A 26,789-nucleotide genomic window follows, 5' to 3' on the forward strand; every position below is an offset into this window, starting at 1 on the left:
ATGAGGCGGTGGGGTTTCAACCCAGTTCCTGGTTGAGCCATGTCAGTGTGACATAAAAATCACCATCACAACTGGCAGTGTCCTCAAAAAAAGCCATGCACTGGCGGTGAAATTCAGAGAGCCGGTACAGGGCTTGTAGACTACTGAAGTCCTAAATAAGCTTTCCTAATAGGCCCTGTCCTTGCCCTTTCCATAGAAAGGAATTTTTGGGTGCACAAAAAAAATCTACCCTAGAAGTGGGTAAATGTTTGGTGGGAGGCAAGCTTGCTTATGCTGTATCTATACTATGGATGAGTAGAGCAGAGGTGTAGGGAAAGCCCCTGGCAGGCCAGGCCAGTTTGTTTACCTGCCGCGTCCACAGGTTCAGCCGATCGCGGCTCCCACTGGCCGCAGTTCACCGCTCCAGGCCAATGGGGGGGCAGGAAGTGGCGCGGGCTGAGGGATGTGCTGGCTGCCCTTCCCGCAGTCCCCATTGGCCTGGAGCGGCGAACCGCGCCCAATGAGAGCCACGATCGGCCGAACCTTCAGACGCGGCAGGTAAACAAACCAGCCCGGCCCGCCAGGGGCTTTCCCTGAACAAGCAGCGGCCCTAGTTAGAGATCCATTGGAGTAGAGGACTCCATTTTCCACAGCTGTTAGTCAAAAGCCTTCCACTAGCACTAGAATTCACACCAAGTAATGAAAACAATGCTTAAAGCTGCTGGAAGAGAATAAGGAAGGCCAGCATTTGTTACCTCCTTTTCCCCTAACACCTCAGTTCAGGAAAGCACTTAAGCTTAATTTTAAGCACCTTTAAACCAATGGGATTTAAGCAGGTGCATACAGTTAAATATGGGCTAAAGTCTTTCCTGCATCAGGCTAAGAGAGGGCCCAGTCTTGTGACCAGCTGAGCACATCCATCTCCCACCGAAAGATTCTGCAGATGGAGCCATTGATAGAAATTTCAGAGAAACTCATCAGGAAGCAACCTCACCCAGAGGGGCCACATCTGTTTGGAATGTTCAAGGCCAGCCAACCTTGGGCCAGTCTGAAAACAAACGGGTCATTGAAGAAATAATTATATCATATCAAGAAACGCTGTGACATAACTTTTGAAATCTTCCACTGTTTGGAAGGTTTGCTCACCAGTAGCACTTGAGAAGGCTACATGCTTTCCCCAACTGCCAGCTTTTTGACACAGGCTAAAACATCTGCTTCAATTCATGATGACACTAATGAAACCAGCCATCCAGGGCTTAAATGCTCTTAGCCGAGCCTTGCCTAAGACTTACGTTTGTGATCGTGTTGTTTATAACTTAAGTATTCCCTCTGCTACAGCATGTAAAAGCACTGCTTCATTTATTAGTATTAGCAATAATGAGAAATGCATTAGAGGCACATAGTTCTGATGGAACTTTCCTTATTGATCTTTCTGAACCTAAAAAATTATGTGGCTCTTTCAGCCTTCTGAGTCGTGTTGTTGGATTGTGGGTTTTTTTTGTTTGTTGTTGTTTTTTTTTCCTTTTGACAAGGGCTCATAGCTAACTTGCATTCAAGAAAAATGGTGAGCAAAACCATCAGATGGCCAGTTTTCCCTGAAACCCGAATCTTTCTTTCTCAGTCTAGATCCACCTTTGCTACAAAGACATGGGTGTTTACATGGAGATTTCCCCCTTTGTGTTCTTATCATGGTTTCTTCAGAATTATTTGTCACATTTTGCTTCAGGTATAGCTGAATGAAAACAATGAGCCAGCAGAATTGGTACTCTGACAGATATGGCGGTTTCCTGCAATATCCTTGCAAGATCTTATTGTATTAAGTTCCAAAGACTATACTGAAAATGTGCCTAACAAGTTGTGGACTTTGGGGACAATACGTGTTAAGTGGATTTCCTGGGAAATCTCTGGGGAAAGGTGAATGCAAATTCCCCAACTCCAGTAATGCAAAAACCCAGATGTTTGAACCTATGCTCTGTAGAGAGGGACATTGTCTGCTGATTGCCTGTTAGAGAAAGCCAAAGTCAAAAGCCTGAGCTGTATAAAGAAATGGCTGGATCTGTCCAGTCTTTGTTCTGGTTCTGGATTTAAGATGGATTAATTGGTAACCACCAGGAAAACCCAGTTGTGGGTTTTGAAGGACTAAAATCTACCATAACTCCAGGTTGGAGCTGGTGGGTGACCTCTGTTAAGGTTTTTAGCATGCATGTAGGTTCTTTATTTTCTTTTATATGTTTTCTCTATAATGCTTTTACCTTCATAATAAATGTGCTTGCTTAGAAGGAGTTGTGTGATAACTTGTAATTGCGGATGACGCACTGGCCATTGCCCTGGGAGAGAAAGCAAAGTGCAGGTGCTGGCCTTTTCAGGAAGACTGGCTTGCTGGGGATAACAGAGTGCAAGACAGGCAGCTGTGTAGACTTAAAATCCCTGGTCAGGATGGAGTGTGACATTGGCATCCACCTAAGTGTGGTACTGCTGAGAGCTGGATGCCTAAAGGGAGTGCCCTTGATGGACCATGGAGGAGGAGTACAGGCACAGTTGCCCTGAAACTGTGATAGGGACATAATGCATGGGAACTACTTAAATAATTTTATGCAAACCATCCGAAAGCAGATGAAAACAGCAAAATCCAAACAGTTCTCAGAAGATCTGTTTGCTCTCTGTCTTGTTGGAGCTGTCCCAAAAGTGACGAGGTAAATGTGGCGTGATGAGCTTGCATGTTAATCATCTCTCAATGACCCTTCGTTTGGTGTGTTGAAGGGGTTTCTCACCACCAGACTTAAAATGCAGCTGAGGATCTAAGAGTCAAGGGTCTTTCTGCTTCATGCATCATCACTCGTGACAAAGATTCTGCCAATCGGATTTTATCCCCAGTTGAATCTGTGCAGCCCCATTATCTTCAATGTGTGAAAGAAGCTAGAATTTGGCCTTCCAGCTGGGCCTCCACCTGTTGAGGGTGTGTGAATCAGATCATAATTCAGCTCATTCTACTGCTGGGCTGGCTCTGCACTGTGACCAGAAGTAAAAAGTAGCACATTTTTTTTATTATCCCTAATCTGAGAGCATACAACTCTGTCTACAGCTAAGGCACAGAGCAATTGACTAAAAGGGAGTAATTTATATACAGTCATCTTTCAGAGCAGAACCGCACTTTAAACAGAGAGGAGCCAATTGTTTCCATCAAGAGATAGCTCTGTCTGCGATTCGTGGTTTGTTTCCTCCATTAAAGGGGTTTCGTTTCTGCGCATAGCAGTTTAAAAAGAGGAAACTGGACTTCAGAAGGAACACACTGAGAAAGAAATAGCAAAAGTACACATCCCCAAAATAGGGCCTGATTCTGCATTCATTGAAGTCAATGGCAAAGTGCCTATGGATTTTGTTAGTACAGGGTCATACCCATTAGAACCTGATTCTTTTGGGTAGCAGCGTTCTTGTCCCTGGAGGAAACTTGCAAAACTGCACAATACCAAGCTTGCATGACCCTCACTGCTTCCACAACCAAACAGATATATAGGCATGTAGCTCATCATTTCGCCATTGGAAAGATGTCTCTCAATATATCTTAGGTAACAGTTTGTGGTCACGACTAGGCCCACAGGCGCTGACTCCGAGGGAGCTCCCACAGAAAAAAAATGGTGGGTGCTGAACACCCACCAGCAGCCCCCCCATCAGCGCCTCTCCCTCTCCCCCAGCACATCCTGCCCACTGCCATCAGCTGTTCCACGACGTGCAGGAGGCGCTGGGGGGAGGGAGGAGGAGCAAGGACGGGGCGTGCTCAGGGGAAGGGGCAGAACGGGGCAAGAAGAGACTGGGCAGGGGGGATCTTGGGGTAAAGGGTGGAGCAGGGGCAGGGCGTGAGGGAAGAGCTGGGGGGAGCACCCCCCGGCACATTAGAAAGTCAATGCCTATGACCAGGCCAGATTGGATTTGAACTAATAATAGTGTTAGAGATACAAGACTACATTTCCAGACACTTTTCCAGTAATAGGCTTCTTAGTTATCAAATGCCATTGGAAATTTTAGCAAAAACCAAAGTAACTAAGTGCATATTCTTTCCCAAATCAAAACATAGGTTTATCAGCAGATGTTTGGAATACAGTCTGTGAAATTCACTGAATCCCAGGCTAACCTTTTCAGAACTCCCACGGGACAGCCCTCACAAGAGGTTTACAGACCCTTTGTGCTGCTACTATAGACAGAGACTCCAGGAAAGTGAGAAAATATCAACTAGGTAATTACTGTTGTCAGCCGAGGGTGACAAACAGCTCACAGTAACCGCCAAAAGCTCATCCGAGAATGAAGAGAATTAAGATACTTTCCTGGAAAGATTACACGGACACAACCTGTTAGAATCCTTGAAAATCATGCATGACACCTCTAGCGAACAAAACTGAAGGTGTGTCTACACTGCAAAAAAAAAAAAAAAAAAAACCCGGTGGCAGTAAGTCTCAGAGCCGGGGCGAACTGACTCGGGTTCACCAAAAATACCAGTGTAGATGTTCCCGGTCGGGTTGGAGCCTGGGCTCCGAGACCCAACCCCTGGCCAGTTCCACAGCCCAAGCGGAAATGTCTACACCGTTAATTTTAGCCGCGTAGCACAAGCCAGATGAGCCTGAGTCAGCGGAGCTGGGCTCTGAGACTTGCTGTCTCAGATGGGAGGGGTTCCACTATGGACATATCCTGACATTTTTAATAACTTTCTCTAATGATCAAGAACTGCAAGTCTGGGTCCATTTTTACGTATTATTCATTAGTCTTTCTATAGAATCTTTGAAGTTAGAGATCGAGAAGACCTCTGAGGTCTAATCTAGCCGGTATGAGAAAGTCCCCCATGTAATGGAAAATTACGACTTTTCTGTAGTTTTTTTTCCCCCCAGCACCCTATAGACTTTAACACACACAAAAATGTCCCCTGTTGTCGATTCTATAAAAGCAGTCAAAAAACCACGGATAAATTACCACGCTCTGTTCAGTCCTATGGTTTGCAACAATTTCTATAAATCTAATGTGGTCCTTTTCCATCATACTTTATAGGACTTTTGCATGAGGGACTTTCTATTGCTTTGTCTGGTCTAGTTTTGTAGGAAAGACATTAAGCACCTTTACAAATATGAACAAACCCCTATACCATGTGACACTGGTCAGTGTTGTTCCTGCTTTACAGCTGGGTAAACAAGGCACAGAAAAGCAAAGCTCTTTGACAACCTGGATGAAAATAATGCATCCTTTAACCTCTTTAGTAACACACACTCTGTAGAGGCTTGTTTTAGGGGGTAACGAGGTGGCTTCCCCTTTAGGGCTGGAGGCCAGCGGCCAGCCAACACCTCATCACAGAAGGAAGAGCTTCAGCCCACCTGTGCTTCACCTTGATGGGGCCTGATGGAGGATTAAGCGATTCCCCTATAAAGGGCAGCAGGAAAATGGGGGAAGAGGGGGTGTTCAGGAAGGCTCCTGCAGGGAAGCTACTGACCTCAGGGGAGTTGGGAAGTCAGAGCCTGGGAGTGACTGTTGATAAGGACCCAGCTCTGGGAAGAAGGGCTCAGGACTCCCACCGGAGGGGAGAACTGGGGTTGGGGCCAGGAAGGTCAGTGTGGAAGGACCAAAGAAACAGGACCCCAGGAGAGGAATGTTTAACTTCCCTCTGGACTGAGTTATTAAGGGGCCCTGAAGAGGGGAGCAGAGGCAGGGTCCTGCAGAGTGACGTCCGGGCCCATGGTTGTGTTGAGCAGGCAGCTGATGGGGGAATGGCTGCCAAGACCACAATTCCTTTCAAGTTTACATTTGAATGTGATTGGGACTTTCACGCTGATATTTGAATGATTATACCCATGTTCTCTCCCAGCCCATGTGCATCTGGTGTTTGCCTTTAAGACCGGCTTGAGTGCTTAGATGAATAGGGATGTAGTTAAGCATGTGCTTAAATACTTTTGTGAATCAGGGCCTTACGGAGGCGATATTGCTCAAAGGACTGTGATGGACAAAGCTAACAAAGAAGCTAGCAGACTCTAAAGCCCTGATTCAGCAAGATGCCTAAATTAAGCCTATGAGTAATCTCACTGCAGTCATTGGGAATACTCACATGCTTAAAGTTAGGGATAGTATTGATGGAACGGAGAGATGGGTCAGCACTGAAAGTGCTCAGGAGAAAAGCCTTCGTGCAGAGACTAATTCATGTGTAGAACAGACTCTATCAAAGGCAGTAAACAGAACTTCAACCATAAACGTATTAGAGAGAGGAAACAACACAGCGTACAAAGACTAAACAGATGGATGGATGTGTATAGTAGCTGAAATACTACTTGTTTGGCTCATTTTTAAAGGAATAATTACCAGCACTTTCTCTGTCTATAGGTAGCTGCCCAGGAAGGAAATGCATTGATTAAGGACCATCACTATGAGACGGCTCTAAATTATTACTCACTGGCTATCTTAACAAGCAACAATAATCCACGCTACCTTCGGCAACGTGCTGCCTGCCTAATGCACCTGAAGGAATATGGACAGGCTTTAAAGGACGTGGACAAGGTGATCCAGAAACACGAGTCTCATGGCCTGAGAGCTCAAGTGGAGGACCACTGCTCAAAGGGGCAGATACTCTTATCACTTGCAGACACAGAAGCCGCAGTTAAACAGTACATTCGGGCATTGCAACTAGACCAGTCACTGGCCTTGTGCAGCATCACTAATGGCCCCGGTAGGAAATTTTTGGCCCAAACATTTCACCAAATTGCACGACATTATTTTGAAATTCCCCGTTATGAAGAGGCCTGGAAAACTGTGGATTATGGTCTGATAATTGACAAAAACAATAATGAACTCAAGAAACTAAAAACAAGAATTAAACGAGAGGCATCCGGGTGCAGCGTTCATTAATCTGTTCGGTTTTGCCCAAGGATCCATTGGCTATGGTTTTTGTTTATGTGAGAACAAAGGAGAGGGTTAGAAGTTTACCATATACAGCACCATCCAATTAATGTTCTGAGTATCTTTTATATACACACTGCATTGCATGGCACAATATGAACTCTGTACTGTGTACAGCAAAATCAAGGGATTCAGTGCAGCAAGTTACAAACAGAGCAAAACTGACCTAGAAATTCAAGTAAAGGAAAGATCAAGGAGTGCAAACTTCAATATCCAGTATCTTTTTCAATTATTTTTGACATGTTTATTAAAATTTAAGATAGTCTAAAAATTAATTCTGGCTAGCACATAGTCTTCTATCAGATTGAAGGGAAATTCTAAATGGCTGTGAAAAGTTTGTGAATAATTACTGTATTAATATACTATCAACTGCTATTATTTTCTTTACCTTTAACATTCTTTAGCTGTCTCAAGAGGTCCTGTGCTGTACATGTCAAATGAGGAAGTCAAATGAAAGCATTATGACTGTTGCAGCAAATAAGACATTTGCGATGCATTTTATGTTTATCATTGGTATTCAGTCTTGCCAATAACCCAATCCTGAGAGAAGGGGAGCTCCACATATGGGTTTGAGAGTGCTCAGCACCTTTACCGAGCAGACCACAAATGCTTTCTAGAGACAATTGCTCGTAGGCTAAAGAGACAAGGAAGATTTAAAATAAGCAATTTAAAAATATACCTTATTCATTGGTTCACAGGACAATCATAGAAAGAGCTCAATATACAGACCGGGGTGGGCAAACTTTTTGGCCCGAAGGCCACATCTGGGCATGGAAATTGTATGACAGGCCGTGAATGGTCATGGTTCCCAGCCAATGGGAGCTGCGGGGGCAGCACTTGGGGCAGGGGCAGTGTGTGGAGTCCTCTGGCTGCCCCTCCATGTAGGAGCCGTAGGGGCGACATGCCACTGCTGCCGGGAGCCACACGGACCCACGACACATGCGGAGCAGGGCAAGCCCGGATCCCGCTCCCTGGCGGGAGCTCGAGGGCTGGATTCAAACATCTGAAGGGCGAATACCACTATATAAATGTTATATAGGGATAACCTGAGGCTATTGGTCTGTATCAGGGGTGGGCAATCAGGTCAGGGCCATGCTGTGCTAGGGGCTGTACAATTGTATAGCAAATGACAGCCCCTGCACCAAAGAGCTTGCAATCTAAGAGACAAGACACAACAGGCTGATGGAATTCCACTGGACCAAATAGAAAACATAGTGCAGAGAATGGTGCATTGGTGGGGAATGGACCAGACAAAAACCTTTCTGGTCGGCATCCACTTTGCATCTAGAGTGAGTGCACAAAGTGCAGAGCAATGACACACGGGGCCCCAGAATAGCAGTGCTTTATATTCACTTTGCACTGGTGTAACCAGTGACTCCAGGTGGCCTCATCCTTCTCCAATACCAATGAGTCCATGAAATGGAACAATATAATTGGGGGGGGGCAGGGAGATTAAAAATCTGCTGTTGTAAACAAACTTCAAAGCCATCCTGGAAAACATGACAGTTGCTTTCCTATTTTGATTTCGATTAGAAGGGGATCAGAACAAATTCACCCTTTTGTGATGAATTTACATTGTTTACGGAACGATAATATTTCAGAATAAAACTGCATCCGACTCCCATGGAACCAACCCAGCAGCCAGTGAACGTGACTGTAACCTTTTGACATAACTATTTTTTCTACCTTCAGAGCACAGGGAGGGTCAGTTTGGGTTTCTTTTCATTTTCAAGGTCAAGAAAGTTTCCTATGAATTTACTGCTGGAGACACTGGTAAGTAATTATACCTCCTGATTGGCATCAAAAAGCCATAGAACAGCTTCTTCCCAAGCATGAAATTATATTTTTTAGACTAATGGTGGCTACACTTGCAAGCTGAAAGGAATAGCCTGGCTTGCAGAGAATACTGATTCTTCTTCTGCAGCAAAACCACCATTAAGAGGTTTACAGCACGTCATTTTGGGGATTATTTGGGGGGAATTGGTTTGTTGTTGTTGTTTGGATTCACTGAACTAATGAGTCACATCACAGCCTCCTGACATCAGTTTTCCTGTTAGCGTGTCCTCTCTTAATTGCTGTTTCTGTGCTGAACAAGTGGTGTTAGTCAGCCGATCGCTTCTCTCTTTAGCAAGTTTGCACCTTTCATGGCATTTGCGGGGCTGCTGTCCAATGACGCTGTATGTGTTCCCTGTTGCTTGCAATTCGCTGCTTGTAAAGACAATTTAATGTTGGTGAAGGTGCCACATAGATATCCCTAAAGAATGAAGGCCTGGAGGCCTCTCCAGAAGCAATACACAGGTACCCAAGTTTCCCTAGCCTGTATTAACTTCATTCTGAGAGCCCACAGGTCAGATTTTTTTTCTCTCAATTATCACTGGTGTAAATCAGGATTAATTCCAGTGTAAAACCTGTATGAGACTCAGGCTCCACACCTCTTGGGAGTGGTTGGCGGAAAGAACTGGATAGCTCGTTCCGCCCTTGGTCCCTCTGCTGAGGGCAGTGTGTTGCCAACCCTCACAATTTGTTACAAACCTCACAATAATTGGTGTTTTCCCTTAAAGCTCCAGCTCCCAGTGCCATGTGAATCTCAGCTTGCATTTTTGATGTAAATATCTCACCCTCAAGGCAGCTGAGAAGCATGAAAATGGGGCCTCAGCAGAGCCTAAAGGCTCAAACGCCAGAAGGCAAATAGCAAACCAGAAGCTTTAGCCAGGTTCTTTGAATATTAACCTGATTCCAACTAAGTAACGTCTGATGTAGGATGTCAATGTTTTATTGTAACTTCGCCTGATTAAAAAGTTTCAAAACTGTTGTTAAAAATGCATTATTTAAAACAAACTCATGATTTTAAGCCATTCTCATGAATGTTTTTGAAGCCCAACTCATGATTTGGGAACATGTGGGGATGGCAATACTGTGAGAGTGCCCAGAAAGGGGATAATGAGTAGCAGTTGTAACGGGATGCGGGCACGTGGTCCACTAGAAACAAGGCTAAGACTCACCAACTCATTACACACAAGCCACTGGCAAGGCAAACTTGGAACTACAAAGAAAGGAACTGTCTCCTGCTGCTTCATTCCTACTGTGTTCAGGGAAACAGGACTTCACGTAGAATCTTTATAAATAAACAAGATTGCAACAAAGGAAATGGCTGGCTCCATCATCGATTTCTCCTTCTAATGGAAGCAACCTACAGGGCCCCAAACTTTGGCTGTGGTCTTGGCTCAAAAGGGGTAGTATATACAACATAAAAGGGGTGCACACACAGTCAAAGCATATTCATTTAATATTTGGGGGGGGGGGATTGCAGTAATTAACCAAGATTGTAGCTTCCTTCCTTTAATTATCAGTATCTTGGTAGCATGTAGAGAGGCCCCAGTTGAGATGAGGACCCCATTGTGCTCGATGCTGTACAAATGTGTGTTAAGAGACAGCCTTTAACCCCAAAAGCATACTGTCTGAAGGTCTGGTCCTGCACCACGGAAGTTTTGACATTGACATTAAGGGTGCAGGATCAAGCCCTATCTAGACAAGAGAGACAAAGGGTGGAAGAGAAAACAGTCAGAGGCAAAGTGACTTGCTCAGTGTCACGCACAACCAGGAATAGAACGCAGGTCTCTTGGGTTCAAGGCACCACACACCACTCCACGTTGCCTCTTTCTAGGAGACTAGTTTTGTTTGTTGTTAACAATTTACTCTTCTTTGTAATTAGGTGCCATGATTAGAAGAACTTTCCTATTACCCTGGAGTGTTCCTTTAAAAAAAGGGGCCAAATTCAACCCTGCTGTAATTCCACTGCCTGCTATGGAGCTACTTCCAGGAGAATTTGTCTTCAGGTCCCTACAACTCCCATTTCTTCAAGCACCATAAAGTCACGTAAGAACTTCTTATTCTATTAGTCATGGTCCAGATTAATGACTGCTTCTCTCAGCAGGTCTTAACCAATCTCATCAGCATTTTTATTTGTTTCTTTTATCTCCTCTCCCCTCTTTCCAAATCCATTAAACTATTGTGATCAAAGCTCTTATTTCTGCCTGTGCCCCATCTTTTGATTTGCTCTTTATTCCTCGGTTACGGCCTCTTTTTCCCAAATAATTTATTAGAATATCAAATAGAACTTTTATATTAGTCACAGTGAGAGGGCTTGATTAGCAACGTCATCACATTTTACATGCTTACTGGAATTTCACACTCATCATGACCCACTTTAATTCCCCAATTCCTGGAACTCTGGCGAGCAAGCAAGTCAGCTGTGACTCTCTTCATTCCAGCGACTCTGCAGTCCGTGATTCTGGTGCTCTCCCCCCCACACACACCATTCCGCTATTAGATATTTGCCACTAGACTTGGATTTACTAATATATATTTGTTCAAAAATCTCTTTATCAGTTCAACCTGTTGGGAGAAAGTCTGTATTGAGAATCCAGTCTCCATTGGCCTTCATTGGAGCAGCCCTTCTTAGGCGTGGTGATAAGTCCGTGATAAGCCAATGGAAGATTTCTATTGGCTTCAGAGGGAGCACTCCCCCCACCAGGTGTAAGGGCTGCACAATCTAGCCCCAGAGCGCTTGGAGAATGGAACTGCAACAGAGCAGATACATGCAGGAATGTGTGCTCAAATCACGACATTCTGCATTTATATTTGGAGGGAGACAGAGGAGGGCCGTGTAGTTTATACATCAAGCCCTCTGTTTTGAGGTTTTCTCTGGGTCTCCATGCGCAGTCCAAAACAAAGTCTTGGGATTCCCTCCTGCTCTCTCTGGGGAACAAGAATTTGTCCTTATTTCCTTCCAATCCCGTCACCCAGCTAGCAGTCCTTATGCACCCGGAATGGCCCTGCAGTAGCACTGAGCATGAAATATCCTCTTCTCGCTTCAAGGCTCACCCAGATATCCCACATCAGCCCTGCAACTACCCTACTGAGTCATTTTCTACCTGTAGTATTTTCTAATAGGAAATCATTTCTGCTTCTCCTCAAACACCTGGATGGAAAATGCGTGGCAGGTTGGTTCTGTGTGTTCCCTTAAGGAGGAACTGTGATTTTCAGAGGTATTGATAAAAAGAGACATCTGGGCCAATTCATCCCCTGTGTGTGGCTGGGAGCAGGGATGTCATTAGGTGGCTGTAATGCCCGCCCTCTGTACTCTCTCATAGGTCTCTCATTCTAAATACTTTAGGCCATATTCCGTCTCACACTGGTGTCAATCCAGGGCTGCTGCACTTGATATATCTGCAATTATCTGGATTTACACTGGTGTAACCAAGAAGAGAATCTGGTCCATGTAGAGTTGATGAACACCAGTTAACTCTCAATCCACCTTAAAGCTGCATTTACCCAAAAGGCTGTGTCTATAGAATCAGTGTCTATATTTAACTGTAGCTGCAGACAAGAGTCTACCTTCTATTCCTCCCTTTTTTATTGCCTCGGCTCCCTTAATGCGGTTATGCAGCCTCAGTGGTAAGCCGATGAAGATGTAACAATTGCAATTCATCAGCTCTCTGCATGGGGAAGGAACCAAGCTGAAGAGCGGAGAACACCTGGCCCTGCATTGTCACCAGGTAATGAATAATGAAGGAAACCTTCAAAATAATGACTTGAAATGTCTCTATGAAACAGGATCACTTGGCAGCCCTAGCTTTATGAAGTATTTATTCCGTGCTTTTCATAAGAATATAAAGGAGAAAGCAGCCACAAACAGTGATAGCCCAAATACAGTGGAATAGATACAGGTTCCTGACCTTAAGTATTGCAGCCCAGGAGGCAAAGAAAGAGGTTTGCAAAGACGGTGAGCTGGTTTGGATTCAATATTCCGTCAGAGCCTTTGCCCAGAACTTAATCCGAGCCAAACGCCAAACTTCTTTGAGTATAAAAAAAATGGTGTGGGGGGGGGGTTTCCTGTCAAGTCTTCTCCTCTCCATTATTTTTCACTTGCTCTCGCTTCTGCACTGCCAGGTACCGACCAGAAATAGATACCAGCCAGCATAAGCTTTTCATCCGACACATGCTGGAAACGGATACATTCCCAGTGAAGCAGCTGCCCGAACTTTCACTCAGATCCACTGTGCTTTTCAGATTCAGATCACCGGGCCAAATTTTGCCCTGGCTTATGCACCTGCAAAGCCTTTGCCGTCGTTCCCTGACATCGGGGGTTTGCATGGGGGAAAGGCAGGACAGTATTTGACACTTGGAGACAGCTGTTTTGCTTAATGACAGCTAATCTAAAACCCATTTGTTTTACTACCGTCTCTGAATTATCACTGCATCGCTTCTGCATCAAGCAATTTCCAATTTGCCACGGTTCTGAGGAGCCACTGTGCTTATTACTGTAATGTGTTACATGAAATTATCATTGCCATTACAGGCTGCCTTTGGAGTCTCGGCTTTTTAATCACATTTCCCCTAAACCAGTCCATGCTGGAATCTGCTGGTTCACTAAGCCTTTACTCAGCAACACCTTAAATAAAATGGCTTGTTATTTAAAATGCACAGCGCTCCAACCTCCCAGAAGCTGCCTACTGAAACGGAAAGGATCCCCCCTTCCAATCCTACTCCTGCTGTAATTTCCATAAATGAGCTTTTTTTTTATTATTGTGGGAGGCCACACAAAACCTCCCCAACACTGCAGTGCTGCATTTGCATCACAGACACATTGCATAATCCAGTGATCCCCCTTGCTGGGCATCACTAGGACCCCATGCACATGACCAGTTGTTTACTTGACAGCCGGTCTGCTGTGAGGGCACAAGACAAATGCATGACTACGCAGCTGACTGAAACAGCCCGGCAACTTGGAAAGTCCTGACAGCAACGTTGGCTAGCGGTTGGAGCACGTTGCTGGGAGTCAGAAGACTTGGGTTCAACGCATGACTCTACCATTGACTTTCTATTTATTTATTACATAGACCAACCTTTTCAAACGTGGGTGCCTAAAGGTAGGTTCCTAAATAAGGCCTGATCCTGCAAGCCCCAGTGGGGCACCATCAGTGTTCAGGGTCCCATTCCCCTCACGTGCCTCATTGGATAGACAGACCCGTCTTTAGTCCCAAAATGACTGAGGCGCCGCATGAATTTGGTGCGCCCTCATTTTTATTAATCGAAAATTAAAGAGCTATTTACACAAAAGGAAGGGATCCCACCATACTGTAAGTCTCCTGAATGCATCATTTTGGAGTTCCTCTCCCTGTGAGTCTTGGTGGTCATGCATCGCCCCCACCCCTTTATCTTTGGGCCAGGGGAAGCTAAGCCTGAGGGATCTGCTCCAAAGGTCAGTGCAGGATTGGGGCCGCAATATGCTCTGGTTTATCTTTGAGCAGCCACATGTAAAAGGTTTTGGTCATGGCTTCTGAAAGCACGTTGCAATGGACCTATCGAGCCTACAGATTCTGTGGTCATACGCGCCACATGTGACGCCAAGGAAGTCAGTAGAGGTGCAGGGGGTATAAACTAGCATAGGATTTGCCCCAAAGCATGTAAAGGGAATAGGAAGTGCGGAATGTGAGAATAGGATTACTGGCCCCAATCCTGACCTGCCCCAAAGTAACTAAGTGGAAAATCCAGCAATGGAGAGTGAGAGTCAGCGTTGTGTGAAGCAGGGCACACGCAGAAGACTGTTAATGACCCTTTTCCATTACCGTTGTGTATCTTGTTGTGCCCCTTGGGACATACTCTTATCACATCGACACTGCCCCCAGTGCATTCTTACTTATATGGATGAATTGCTTCACCGGGAAGTTCTGTGCAGGTGGTCTGCAGTGAGCCAGGGGGCAACATTTCAACAGAATGAGTCAAGCCACTGTTTGCATGAAAAAGGTCTGGTGACATTTTTCAGAAGATCCGTTCCTCCTGAAATATCTTTGAATGTACAGAAGCCTCTGACATCTGATATTATGTATCATTCAAACATGCTGGACTTCTATTACTATCCTCCACATCTTTTCTAAAAATGATGATAAAATCTTATGAAGTTAAAACTATGTTTGGGTTCCATCTGCATCTTGGGCAAAAGTGCAGGGTTGGTTCTTACGTTACCGAGTTTTAACAGCAAATTAAGCTTTCCTACATCACCATTTGCTTCTTCGCTGCCTTGTTGAGGGGGTTATAACGTGTATTTTTGCACTGATATTTCTTTTCTTTTCATGCATCTTCTTGCCATTCTTGGGCAAAGAATTCTACATAACGAAGGGGGTAATTAGCCACCTACAAAAATTATCCTGTGTCCACATCATTAATGAGTTTGGATGCTTTAATTGATTGCATTCTCAGCTGCTTTGGACGGGGTTAAATGTCTGCTAATGGAATCCAATTAAGCCTCCTAATAAACATCTCTGATGAACTGCAGTATAAACACACATCAAGTAGAGATGCAGAGGGAAATGCCAGGGAACTGACCCTCTACAGTTCACAATAGACCAAAAGATTTGTGAGAGACTGGGTGAGAGGTAATATCTTTTATTGGACCAATTTCTGGTGGTGAAAGAGACAAGCTCTCCCGCCAACATAGCGCTGTGCACACCAGCACTTATGTCGATGAAAGTTATGTCGGTCAGAGGTGTTTTTTTTCACACCCCGACCGACAAAAGTTTTGCCGACAAAAGTGCTAATGTAGACAAAGCCTAAGCATTAGTGTTAATTACACCAGAAAACTGCCCACTAATCGCCCAAGATCAAGAGAGGTAGAATCTAGTGGTCTGGGCACAAGACTGGGAGCTAGGAATTCCTGAGTGGATAGCACTATTGTTATTATAACTCAGTACACAAAAGTGTGCCAGGCACTTTCCAAACTCAGGCCTCAAACCTGCAAACACTTATGTACAGGAGTCAATGGGACTATTCACCTGAAGAAAGTTACACACAATTATTATTTATATTACCATAGTGCCTCGTCATGGGACCCCATTATGCTAGGTACTATACAAACACAGAACAAAAAAATGATCCCTGCCCCAAGGGGATTACAATCTAAGAATAAAACAAGAGACAACAGGTGGCTACACATAGACAGACGGACAGGGGAGTATGAGAAAACAATGAGACAATATTGGTCAGCATGATGGGCAGTAGTCTCAGCACATCAGCAGCCTAACCACTCTTAAGTTTTCTGTAAGCATCATGACAGAGGGGAGTATTGAGGAAGGATTTGAAGGAGGCCAATGCATTGATTTGGGGAGGTTTCTCGGGAGCTCCTCCCAAGTGTGAGGGGCAGCATGAGAGAAAACACGCTGGTGTTTGGTTGCAAATGTAACAAGAGGGCGATGGATAGTGGAACCCTTCGGCTGATCAGAGGTCAGTAGCAATAGCTCGAGAGCAAATGATAGATGATCAATAGGATTGATTGTGAAGTTCCTTGAACGCAAATACAAACATGGCAAGAAGATGTCTGATAGTACAAGGATCTTTAATCAAGCAGAAAAATGCATAATATATTGAGTGGGTGGATGAAGCAGTTACATAAATTAAGACTAGAAATAACGTCCAAAATGTTTAACAGTGAAGGTTGTTCAATGGAACAACTTGCCTCAGCATGTGGGGGATTCTCCATCACTTGAAGTCTTTAAATCCAGACTGCAAGTCAGACTAAAACTTCCACGCTAGCTCAAGCAGAGGCTCTGGGCTTGATGCAACAATCATTGGGTGAGATTTTATGATCTGTGTTATGCAGAAAGTCAGACTAGATAACTTAATAGCTCCTCCCGGCCTTAAAATCTGATTTGAACTCTGATTCCCTGCAGGATCTTGCCTCAGTATCCAGGGCCGGCTCTGGCTTTTTTGCCGCCCTAGGCAAAAAAGCCTCCCGCCGCCCCTGGTGGGGAGCGCGGCAGGGGAGGGCGGTGAGCCCGGCTGTGGCCCCGCTCTCCCCGGCCGGCCAGAGCGCCGGGAGGAGGGCGGCGAGCCCAGCCGGGGCCCCGCTCTCCCCGGCCGGCCAGAGCACCGCGGGTAGGGCGGAGAGCCCAGCCGGGGACCCGCTCTCCCCGGCCGGCCAGAGCGCCAGGAGGAGGGCGGAGAGCCCGGCCGCGGCCCTGCTCTCCCCGGCCGGCCGGAGCGCCACCCCTCTCCAGGTGCCGCCCCAAGCACGTGCTTGGTAGGCTGGTGCCTGGAGCCGGCCCTGTCAGTATCCTCATCTGTAACGCCCTTAGAAAGGAAAACTCAAGTGCACAACTACAAAATGGGGAAAAACTGGCTATGCGATAGTGCTGCGGGAAAGCATCTGGGGGTTATCATAGAATATCAGGGTTGGAAGGGACCTCAGGAGATCATCTAGTCCAGCCCCCTGCTCAAAGCAGGACCAATCCCCAGACAGATTTTTGCCCCAGATCCCTAAATGGCCCCCCCTCAAGGATTGAATTTACAACCCTGGGTTTACCAGGCCAATATGCAAACCATTGAGCTTTCCCTCCACCCCTAATTGAATATGAGTCAGTGTGATAAGGTTGCAAAAAAGACTAAGGTCATTCTGGGGTGAATGAACAGGGGTGTTTTATGTAAGTCAAGAGAGGTGATTGTCCCGCTCTAGTCAACGCTGGTGAGGCATCAGCTGGAGCACTGTGTCCAATTCTGGGAGATAAATTGGAGAGCGTCCAGAGGAGAGCACCAGAAATGATAAAAGGTTTAGAAAACCTGCCCTCTGAGGAAAAGTTAAACGACTAGTCCTGGTTACTCATGAGAAAGAAGACAGAGAAGGGGATTGGGTAACAGTGTTTAAATATGAAAGTAGACAAAATGTGGAAAGAGCACTGTGACCAGTTCTACATGTCCACTGAAGGTAGAACAAGAAGTAATGGGATTGATCTGCAGCAAGGGAGATTTAGGGGAAAAATTCTCACTCTAAGGTAGTTAAGATCAGGAAGAGGCTTCCAAGGGAGGTTGTAGAATCCCCGGCATCATTGGAGTCTGGACATACAGCTGCCAGGGTTGGTCTAGATTTATTTGGCCGGCCACAGCACAGGGGACTAGGTTTGATGACTCCTGAGGTCCCTTCCGGCCTGACATTTCTCTGATTCTATGATCCCCAATCTCCTCTGCTGGGGAATTTGTCCACTGCTGCATCAACACTTGTTTTGTTGTGTGCAAATATGGCTGTTGCCCGACTATGGAGTGATACTAACACAAAGGGATTGAACACCTGCACTTCTCAATGACTTCAACAGGAGTTGTGGATACTCAGCACTAAAGCTGGTTGGGGATTTTCTAACTAAATGTTTTTTCATTGGAAAATGTCAATTCATCAAAATCAAAACTGTTTGCAGGTCAAGTTAGGTTTGGAAGAATCTCCTGGTTCAAAAATCACATTTACTAAAAAACTTCTGAAATGGTCAAAATGCCCCGTTTTGATATTTTCAAAACAAGATTTTGTTTTTCAATTGAAAATGACTCTTCTTGTAGAAATTTCAGTCGATTTACACTAAAAAAAAGGTTTAAAAAATTAAAAGGGCAAAATTAAGGCAAAACATTTCAATATAAACAAAACAAAATATTTCAATTTTAACCTGAATCCAAAAATATTTGGATTATAAATTTGCAAATATTTTCTGAGATTTTGACTTTTCTTCCCATTTCAGTACCAGAAAAATTTTGCAAACTCCTGTAGGACAGGAAAACCATTTCCCTCCCAACTGCACTCAGCACTTCTTGGAAATTAGTCTTTTAGTGTAGGAAATAAGGGAAGTATCAGAGAAAGTTGAAGAACGTAAGACCAGTGAATTCCTTGCCACAAGAACAAGTTATGCAGTACTGATTAATACTGGTTACACCAAAGTGGTCAGATAAAATTTATTGTCAACCATTTTTCCAACAGTTGCAGAGTTTGTATGTTTTGTTTGTTGACAGTGGCTAAGTTGATGTAACCTTCTGCAATTTCCACATTTTGTCTGCTTTCGTGTCACTTTACTCTACTCACAGAAGATGCCACGAGAAGGCACCCACCTGTTTGCAACTTGGGATGCAGATCCTGGACTAGGCTTAGCCAGCTGCTCACTGGAGCGGCCCGAGTGGCTGCCACAATGCTGAAATGTGGCTTAGCCCAATCTTCACAGTGTGACTGTGGGCAGCAATGCAGATGGTCAAGCATGTGGTGGAAGGACGCATCATTAGAAGATTGGAGGGTGAACTGCAACACATTGCTACCCTCAAGGATGCAGCCGTGAGATGGCTGGACAATCTAGACACTGACTGGTGACAAATACGAAAGATGTGATTAGTTGCTGCCCTTGTCTCATTCCTGCTCTACCAATATTTCCTAACCTTTTGCAGCTGACCACCACATGCAGCATGAAAAAGTATTTAAAATTCTTTCTGGACCATTGTGGACCCAGTAGATATAAGGAGGTGTGGATGCTATCACTTCAAAGGCATGGTAACATGAAGTGCAGGAGCAGCTATGGAGAACATCAATCTGGCCATTCAGCCATCAGATTTGCTGCACTGTAAGATATAACAGCGTATAAAATGCAGGAGAACTAGACATTTTTAAGATACTCTGGGCCAGATTTTCATCTCTTTTCTCACATTCAGTAAGACTTTAGGCATTGATAGAGCAAAGCACTTAAGCACTTTACATCTGTGCTTAAGTGCAGTCCTAGCTGTGAATACTTCCTGGAATTGGGCCCTAAGTGCTTTGCTGAACAGGGATAGACTTAAGGACACACAAACGGAAGCCTGTGCTTACCTGCTTCGATGCATCAGGACCTCACTCCTTGAACAGCCTCATTAAAACTAATAGGACTACTTGTTGAGTAAAGTACACTAAGTATGGGTGTCTGCATGTGGCTTCTGTGATTAATTCAACAAAATACACATGTGCTTTAGAGAAAATCTACATGATTCCATATAACATTACTAAGGTTAGGCTCACAGTCTTTCCACCAGTTTGAACCTCTTTACTGGTTTGAGAGCTATTTCCTACCCATTTAGTGGGGAATGCTATTCAGCCTACTGTCATAACTCAGTCCCCTCAATCTTAAAGGACATGAGCATTGAACAACGGGCAGAGACACCTACATGGTCCCCAGGACCAGCACTCTATTGCAGGGGCTAGAACAATATTGGAAACTATTTTATAACTTGGGCATTTGCAATCACTACAAAGTGACGGCTATAATAATCATTTGCCAAAATGTAAAGCTATCTACACAGTATAACTCAACATGTATCTTTACACTGATATGAACTGTGTGGGAATACATACTGGTTCATACGCGTAGAAACGTAACACAACCAAATTAAAACAAGATGCATTTTACTCAGTCTCCACACGTGATCATACTTCGTAAAATATATTTATACTTTACTTCATTTCTATATATTTAATTTAAGAACTTGGCACCATCACAAATATATTTTATATGCATCACTGTGTATTGAAATTAAATGGATGGAAAACAAGACATTCCCTTTATGGAGCAGAAGTCTATCTGGACTAGATATATGAAAAGATCTTGGGAAGAGATTAAATATATCGTTATGAATTATAGCTTTCTTAAAAACTAATTATCATTATAGGACAGACATCTGTAAATGCTGGAAAATCAGCTTTGACATTGACTGGCAGACGTGTCCCATAAATTACAGTACTTCAAGGCTTTTCCCCTCCTGCATACAAAATGGAGTGGTTTCCAACACAGCAGAAAGAGTTAAATTTTCATTCTAATGTTCTGTAATCACCTAGCAGAGAGTTTAATTCATTGGGCATTCTAAGCCACCTGTGTGTGAGAGTGAATGTACATGAGGGAAAGAGGGAGGGAGAAGTAGCCTCAGTACTTTGTAAAACCATTTCTTGAGACAAGCTTGTTGAAGAGATCAGTGCTGATAATAAGCTTTCCTTTCCCACTGCCAGAAAATGTAAACATCCCAATTACATCTCAGAAACCACAGTCACTACCTGCTTTCTGCAGCTGAGAAAAACAATCTTCACAAGACAGAGGTAAGAAAACTTCTCATTTCACCTGTTTCTTAGTTCTACTTATTCAGACTGCATGCATTTGGAAATCAATGGCAAAAAATAATAGCATGCATTATACATCTAACATTGCAAGTGCCTGGAGTTTTTGTTCTAATGATTTACAAGAGATCAATTATCTCGATATGGAGAAGAGTTGCAAGGCAGCATCTGAGCTTGGAGGTTTTCCTGATTCTGTTCTGGTTTGGAAAATGTGTCTGCTGGGGTTCGCTTACACTACACGCATCTGGTAGCCAACTGGGGGAATCTTTGAGCAAGATTTTTAAAAGTGCCAGTTAAGTCTTGTTAAGTTACACTGCTGCTCAAAGGCAAACCTGTTATTATGCGCACAGTGAGTCATCCTTTATAGCACTGCATTTTCTAGACAATGAGTCAAAAAGTAGAAATCAAAATATTGCGTTGGAGTTTCCCAGTTTTGGTGTTACTGGGTTCCTCATTATCATGGTACTTCTTTTAACATTACAGTACAGCTTCGTGCTTTCTTCTGCATTCCAGCTAGTCCCTTACCATCGATATGGATGCAGGTTAGTGTACAGAAGCTCCTTTCGGAGTATAGTTGCTTAAAGATAAACATTTGTTCTCTGTTTCAGAAAACAGGTAGGTGGAGCTGAGGGTACTAAACAGCCCTGGGATTCTAAACGTGAAATGTACTAACATTAGCCAATTTTGGAATATTATCTGCCATTTCTATTCCTAAGCAAAACTGATGTCTGTGTGTAGTAAATATAGCACTTTTAGATGTTCATTAGATAGATCTTGGCTTAGCTGATGTTACTGAACTTCCCTTTTTACAATATTTCAGATGCAAATAGGCAGAATACGTCAACATTTGTGCCATTGATGCAAAGGGACCCAAGTCATAACAGAAATATTTATCCTTGCAGATTTGTAGCTTTTATTGCACCAAATGCAACTGTGTATTTAACAGAATCATTTTTAAAACATCTGTTTGGGATAGGTTTTCACCCCTGCTGACATGTCCTTTCTAATCAGCAATAAAAGCAGAAAATGCAAATATTTCCTCTCCAGACGGTTTCAGATATGTTTCTCGTTAAATATTTCTACCTGGATTGGGGTTGATGCAGTTGCCAGACTGTATGTGCTGAACAGCAGTGGCTTTAAAGGAAAGAACGAAGACTTGACACATAATAAGTGCCACTCCACTGACCTGCCTAGTCCTAAAGCATAAAACTTTGTGTCACTCAATAATAAAATCAAAAGCAGTGGAAGCAGAAATACATAATGAAAAGCAAAACTGTGATGCAAGATAACATAAGAATATGCTTTGCATGTCAATTTATTAATTTAAATTCTTACTTGGACCCCCATCCTGAGCTCAAGGTACAGGTCGATCATTAAAACCTCACAGGTCAAAATGGACACGGGATCATGTACCACTGTGTTGGCCTTTATTGAAGGAAGGGCTTAAAAAGAAGAAAGATAAAACACTTTATTTCATTTCTGTATGTTTAATTTGAGGACTTTGCAGATTCCAGTACCCTGACACATGGTAAGTAGCATTGTACTCCACAAGAAGTCCCATTAAAGTCTTGCAGCTTCCCAGTGCATTGGACTTCTTTGTTGAGAAAGTGGTTTAAAGTGACTAAGAGCAACAGAATCTGGCCCTCACTACACAGTACCTGTCTAAATTGACTAAATTAGAGGGAAGCGAGGAAAGGTAGGTAGGCGGCAAGGGGGAGTGAAGGCCTGTGTACCGATCATGAGAGCTTTTTTGATAATCCCCCTCATTTGCTGCATTCTAACAAGAAAGGCCTTTGGTCTGCACAGGATTGTTATGAGCCATGGATGCCAGCGTTAGTGGGATGCTGAGGGGTATGTCTGGGGAAGGGAGAGAAAGAGAGAGAAAGTGTTTGATAATTGCAACGCTAGCCCCAGGGAGACAGCTGCTGCTGTACACACTTCCATTTTGTGGTTCCTGGCTGCATGCATCGTTGTTCTGGGGACTTACCAGCAGTAAGGGGATTGCAAGGTCACATAATATCTCCGCTAGTGCCATCGCAAGTATTCAGAAACCAGGAGTCGGACACTCCCATTCATGTGTTTGTTCAGCCCGTCATCGGGATAAGAGGCAGCCGGGTAGTTTGCCTGCAGGTCCAGATCCAAACTTTCCCAGAGTTTAGGGCTACTTTGGGTGCAGGTTGCTTTCCAATCAGTAGTGAGCTTGCCAGGATCTTCACCCATTACCGAGATGGCCAAACCAAGTTACCATGAGTGAGGAGAGGACTGTTGTGCCTCATCCATCTTACTTGATGTGTTCCATTGAGGTGCATGGACATTTGCTCACCAGTACCAACAAGCCAGTGACAGCCTCTTTCCCTGCTGCTATTGCCCAGAACAGCAGGAAACAGGGACGAGATAACAAAGGCAGATCTCAGAGTCTGGTGGGATAGATGAGTGACTGCACAGAACCCTCACAGACTGCATCACAATGCCCAAGGCTTTTTGCTGACTGTGCAGTGCCACAGGGAGACTTGTCAAACCCAGCGCCCATCGGGGCATCTCCACATCTTCATAGTCTCCAGCGATGAGATGTGTGCCACGATATGCCAGGGGTTGCTAACATTAGAAAAATAGCCCTAGAGCTCTGCAAAGGGTCTCACCACTCCCATCCTGCTCCAGTGCTGACCAAACCAGCAGCCCGTCCAAGCGCTGATCCAGTCACACATCACTCTAAAGGCTGTCGATGAAGAGTTCAGAGTTCTAACGTCACCCTTTCACCAGCGCCTCGAGCTCACGGAGGACAGCCGGGGCACAAGACACTGGAAATCGGAGGTATTCAGTTTTCTCTGTCTCACGGTTTCTCTGAATGTGGATCGGTTACTTTGCAGACACGGTCTGGCTTAGAGGGACAGAGCCGCTGTTTCCAAAGACACAAGAGACAACACCTGCTCCACACCAGACAGATCCTGTCTTTGAAATGTGTCAATGCTATGCCCCATCTGCTAGGTTTAGGAAGCTGGGTTTTAAACTTTACAAGTAGTAGCTGTTTGCCCCTTAGCATTCCATAGGGAGCAACAGGGCTGAGGTGCATTTGGTACAGCACAGTGAGGGACACGCTTACACGGCTGCTATCCATGCTAACCCTGTGCCAAGAGCCAGTGGAAAACCCATAGGCGCCGACTCCATGGGTGCTCCGGAGCTGGAGCACCCACCGGCAGGCCCCGCCAATCAGTTCCTCCCCCCAGCACCTCCCCATCTGCCTATGGGCCCCGCCAATTGGCTCCTCCCCCTCTCCCCAGCCCCTCCCACCCACCGAGGACCAGCTGTTCAGTGGTGGGCAGGAGGTGCTGGGGGAAGAGGAAAGAGTGGAGCAGGAAGAAGTGGAGTGAGGGTGGGCCACACTGAGGGAGGGGGCAGAATGGAGCGGGGGCAGGAAGAGGTGGGGCAGGTGTGGGGCCTTGGGGGAAGGGGTGTAGTGGGGGCGGGTTCTGGGGCAGAGCAGGGGTCGAACACCCCACGGGAAATCAAAGTCGGCATCTCTGGTAAAACCTAGGATTTGTGTGCAGTCCAGATGAGACCTAACCCTTGCCTTGTGCTAGTGTAACCCTCCTGGGTGTGGTGCTCTGTCCCATGTAGTGGCACCCAGACCACATAGAGATTAAGGAGTCTGCTACAGCCTTTGCTAAGGGGCAGGTGGCTTTTAGAGGCTCATGCATTTAGCTCTAGAGGTTCCAGGTTCGATCCTGCCCACTGGCGTCTGTCGGTGTTACACTAGCACTCCCGACATCTGCTAGTGCTTGGCAGTGGGGTGTAAAGCTAGCTATTATGCACACATAGCATTTCTGTGGTGCTCATCACCACTATTTACTTTATACAGCCCTCTAGACATGCCTGTTGCTTGCTGAACAGACAAAAGGCAATGCCCCTTCCCCACACTCAGTAACCCGCTGTGAGCCTGCTACAGGCGCCTCGGTGGAACAATGTTCCATGGTGCTCCACAAGAATGCCCCGCATGCCACAGTGTGACCCATCCTCTGCATTTAGATTTCCATGGGTCTGCTGCATTCGGGGTCTTCTGGGACCAAGGAGACCAGTTGTCTGGTGTCTTGGTGAAAATGACTCCAGAGGAGGCAGTAGTCCAGAGATGAGACTAGATATGCCTACCCCACCTTCTCAGGGTACAGTCATTTAAAACCTACCATAGTAGGTGGCTGTATTGTGAACTGTAATCTTTTCATTGTGTGCTCTGTAGAGCTCCAGATTTCTTCATCTAACACATAATTACAAAGCCCCTTGTAGTCATGAAGAAAGCAAAGAGAAAAACATTCTTTCAAAGCAGCACCATGCAGGCTACAAACCCCTGGTCAATTCACATGCCTTTCCACTGAAATAGCCCCGGAAATAATTTATAGAATAGGACAAAAAATACAATTTCCAGTCGGTGAAAACTTTAACCGGCATGACAATTTCTAGAAAAGAAAAATCTGACAGAATTTTTCCTTAACTTTTAAACAGTTATTTGATTGTACAGATTCAATTGCAGATAGTGAACTAGACTAGGAGTCAGATGACCAGAGTTCTAGTATAGGCTCCACCAATGACCTTCTCTGTAACCTTGGACAAGTTGCATCAGGTCTCCGTGCCTCAGTTTCCCCATCTGTAAAAATGGGAGAATGATACTTGCCTTCTTTCGTCAAGTGCTTTGAGATCTATGGGTGCTGTATAAGAGCTAAGTGCTACTCTTGGCTTGCTATTCTTGGTGACTTTTAAAATGCTCACAGGTGGCATCATCATATCCTCTTTGCCATAAAGGCCACCTGGTGATATTGATGCATTGTCAGAGACCAAAATAAGTCCTTTCCTTCAGAAGCAATGAACAGAACAGGGACATCATGGCCCTGTTGGAGAACTGTCAGAATGACTGATTACCCTGTGCTAATAACCACACAGATGTTGCTCAAGATCAACAGAATTAATGATTCTGCAAAAGTGTCCTTTACAGTTTCTGAGCCCTCTCCTGATACAGAAGAAAAAGGATGCTTGCTCTCTCTCTCTCTCTCTTTTTTTTTTAAGAAAACAATTGAATATCTTTGTTATCAGATTCCCCATCGTGAATAGAAACAACTAATAAAAATCAAGAGACAGGCTGTCTTAAATCAAAATCAGGGCGCACCATAGGCACACCATATTGACACCTCTGTACCTGTTAATTAAGTCTTCCTTGATTCATCTCATCGCTAACATCAAGTCAAACTCCTAAGGCAAACTGAGCTGTATTCTGTCCTAATCAAAAGGTGCAAATAACCATAATAAGGTCCGTTCTTACTAGTGCAAGTCTTAAATAAATATATGTGTGTGTGTGTAGAGCTATTGAAGATACATATATTTAAGTTCTCTCTCACACATAATATATATCTATTAAGAGCCTAATTCTGCTCTCAGATATATGCTCCAACTGCCATTGATTAACCATAGTTCTGTGTGCCCGTGTGTAGGGGAGAATTTGTCCACAGATGTGTAAAGCAGTGGGGGGAAATCATATTTTTGTTTTCATTCCTACTGAATTTCTTCTCATAAACCAGCTTGAATCTAAAGGTACAGAGTCTTCTTAAGGATCATCAGTATCATTTTAGCCATTTTCTGCCCGTATTATCTGTAATTGCTTCAGTCAAATTACAGGTTCTTTCGCTGATGAATTAAGAATGAGGACTCATTTTATTGGGTAAGATATATTTTAGCTCTATCCCATCTGTGGTTCTTACCTGTTCTCTGCATACACTGTTCTGTTCAAATGTCTGTGTCCGCAGAAAGGGTCTTTGGTGGGTTGTTCACTCATTTGCCATAGATCTGTCAAACTCTGAGAAATGTCAGGCTGGAAGGGACCTCAAGAGGTCATCAGGTCCAGCCCCCGTACTGAGACGGGACTAAGTAAACCCAGACCACCCCTGACAGGGGTTTGTCCAGCCTGTTCTCT

At 44.6% G+C, this 26,789-nt stretch overlaps 2 protein-coding genes across 3 annotated transcripts in view; both read left to right on the forward strand.

Moving 5' to 3' along the window:
• The window catches only part of TTC34 (tetratricopeptide repeat domain 34), a 46,535-nt gene extending 36,821 nt beyond the window's left edge, over positions 1-9,714 (forward strand). Inside the window, exon 8 of the mRNA XM_008167200.4 lies at positions 6,331-9,714. Coding sequence (XP_008165422.3) covers positions 6,331-6,852 — 522 coding nt within the window. The 3' untranslated portion in view covers positions 6,853-9,714. The remainder of the gene's footprint in view (positions 1-6,330) is intronic.
• A 10,881-nt stretch (positions 9,715-20,595) lies between these two features.
• MMEL1 (membrane metalloendopeptidase like 1) overlaps positions 20,596-26,789 on the forward strand; it is a 60,222-nt gene continuing 54,028 nt past the window's right edge. The window contains exon 1 of one of the 2 annotated variants that reach the window (XM_024104304.3): positions 20,596-20,818. The gene's annotated coding sequence lies outside the window, so the exon portion shown is untranslated. Of the gene's footprint in view, positions 20,819-21,324; positions 21,379-26,789 lie in introns of those variants that run through there. The other variant, XM_065575180.1, reaches the window with a different exon arrangement.

Source organism: Chrysemys picta, chromosome 21 (genome assembly GCF_011386835.1).
Source record: "Chrysemys picta bellii isolate R12L10 chromosome 21, ASM1138683v2, whole genome shotgun sequence".
NCBI classification, from domain to species: Eukaryota; Metazoa; Chordata; order Testudines; family Emydidae; genus Chrysemys; species Chrysemys picta.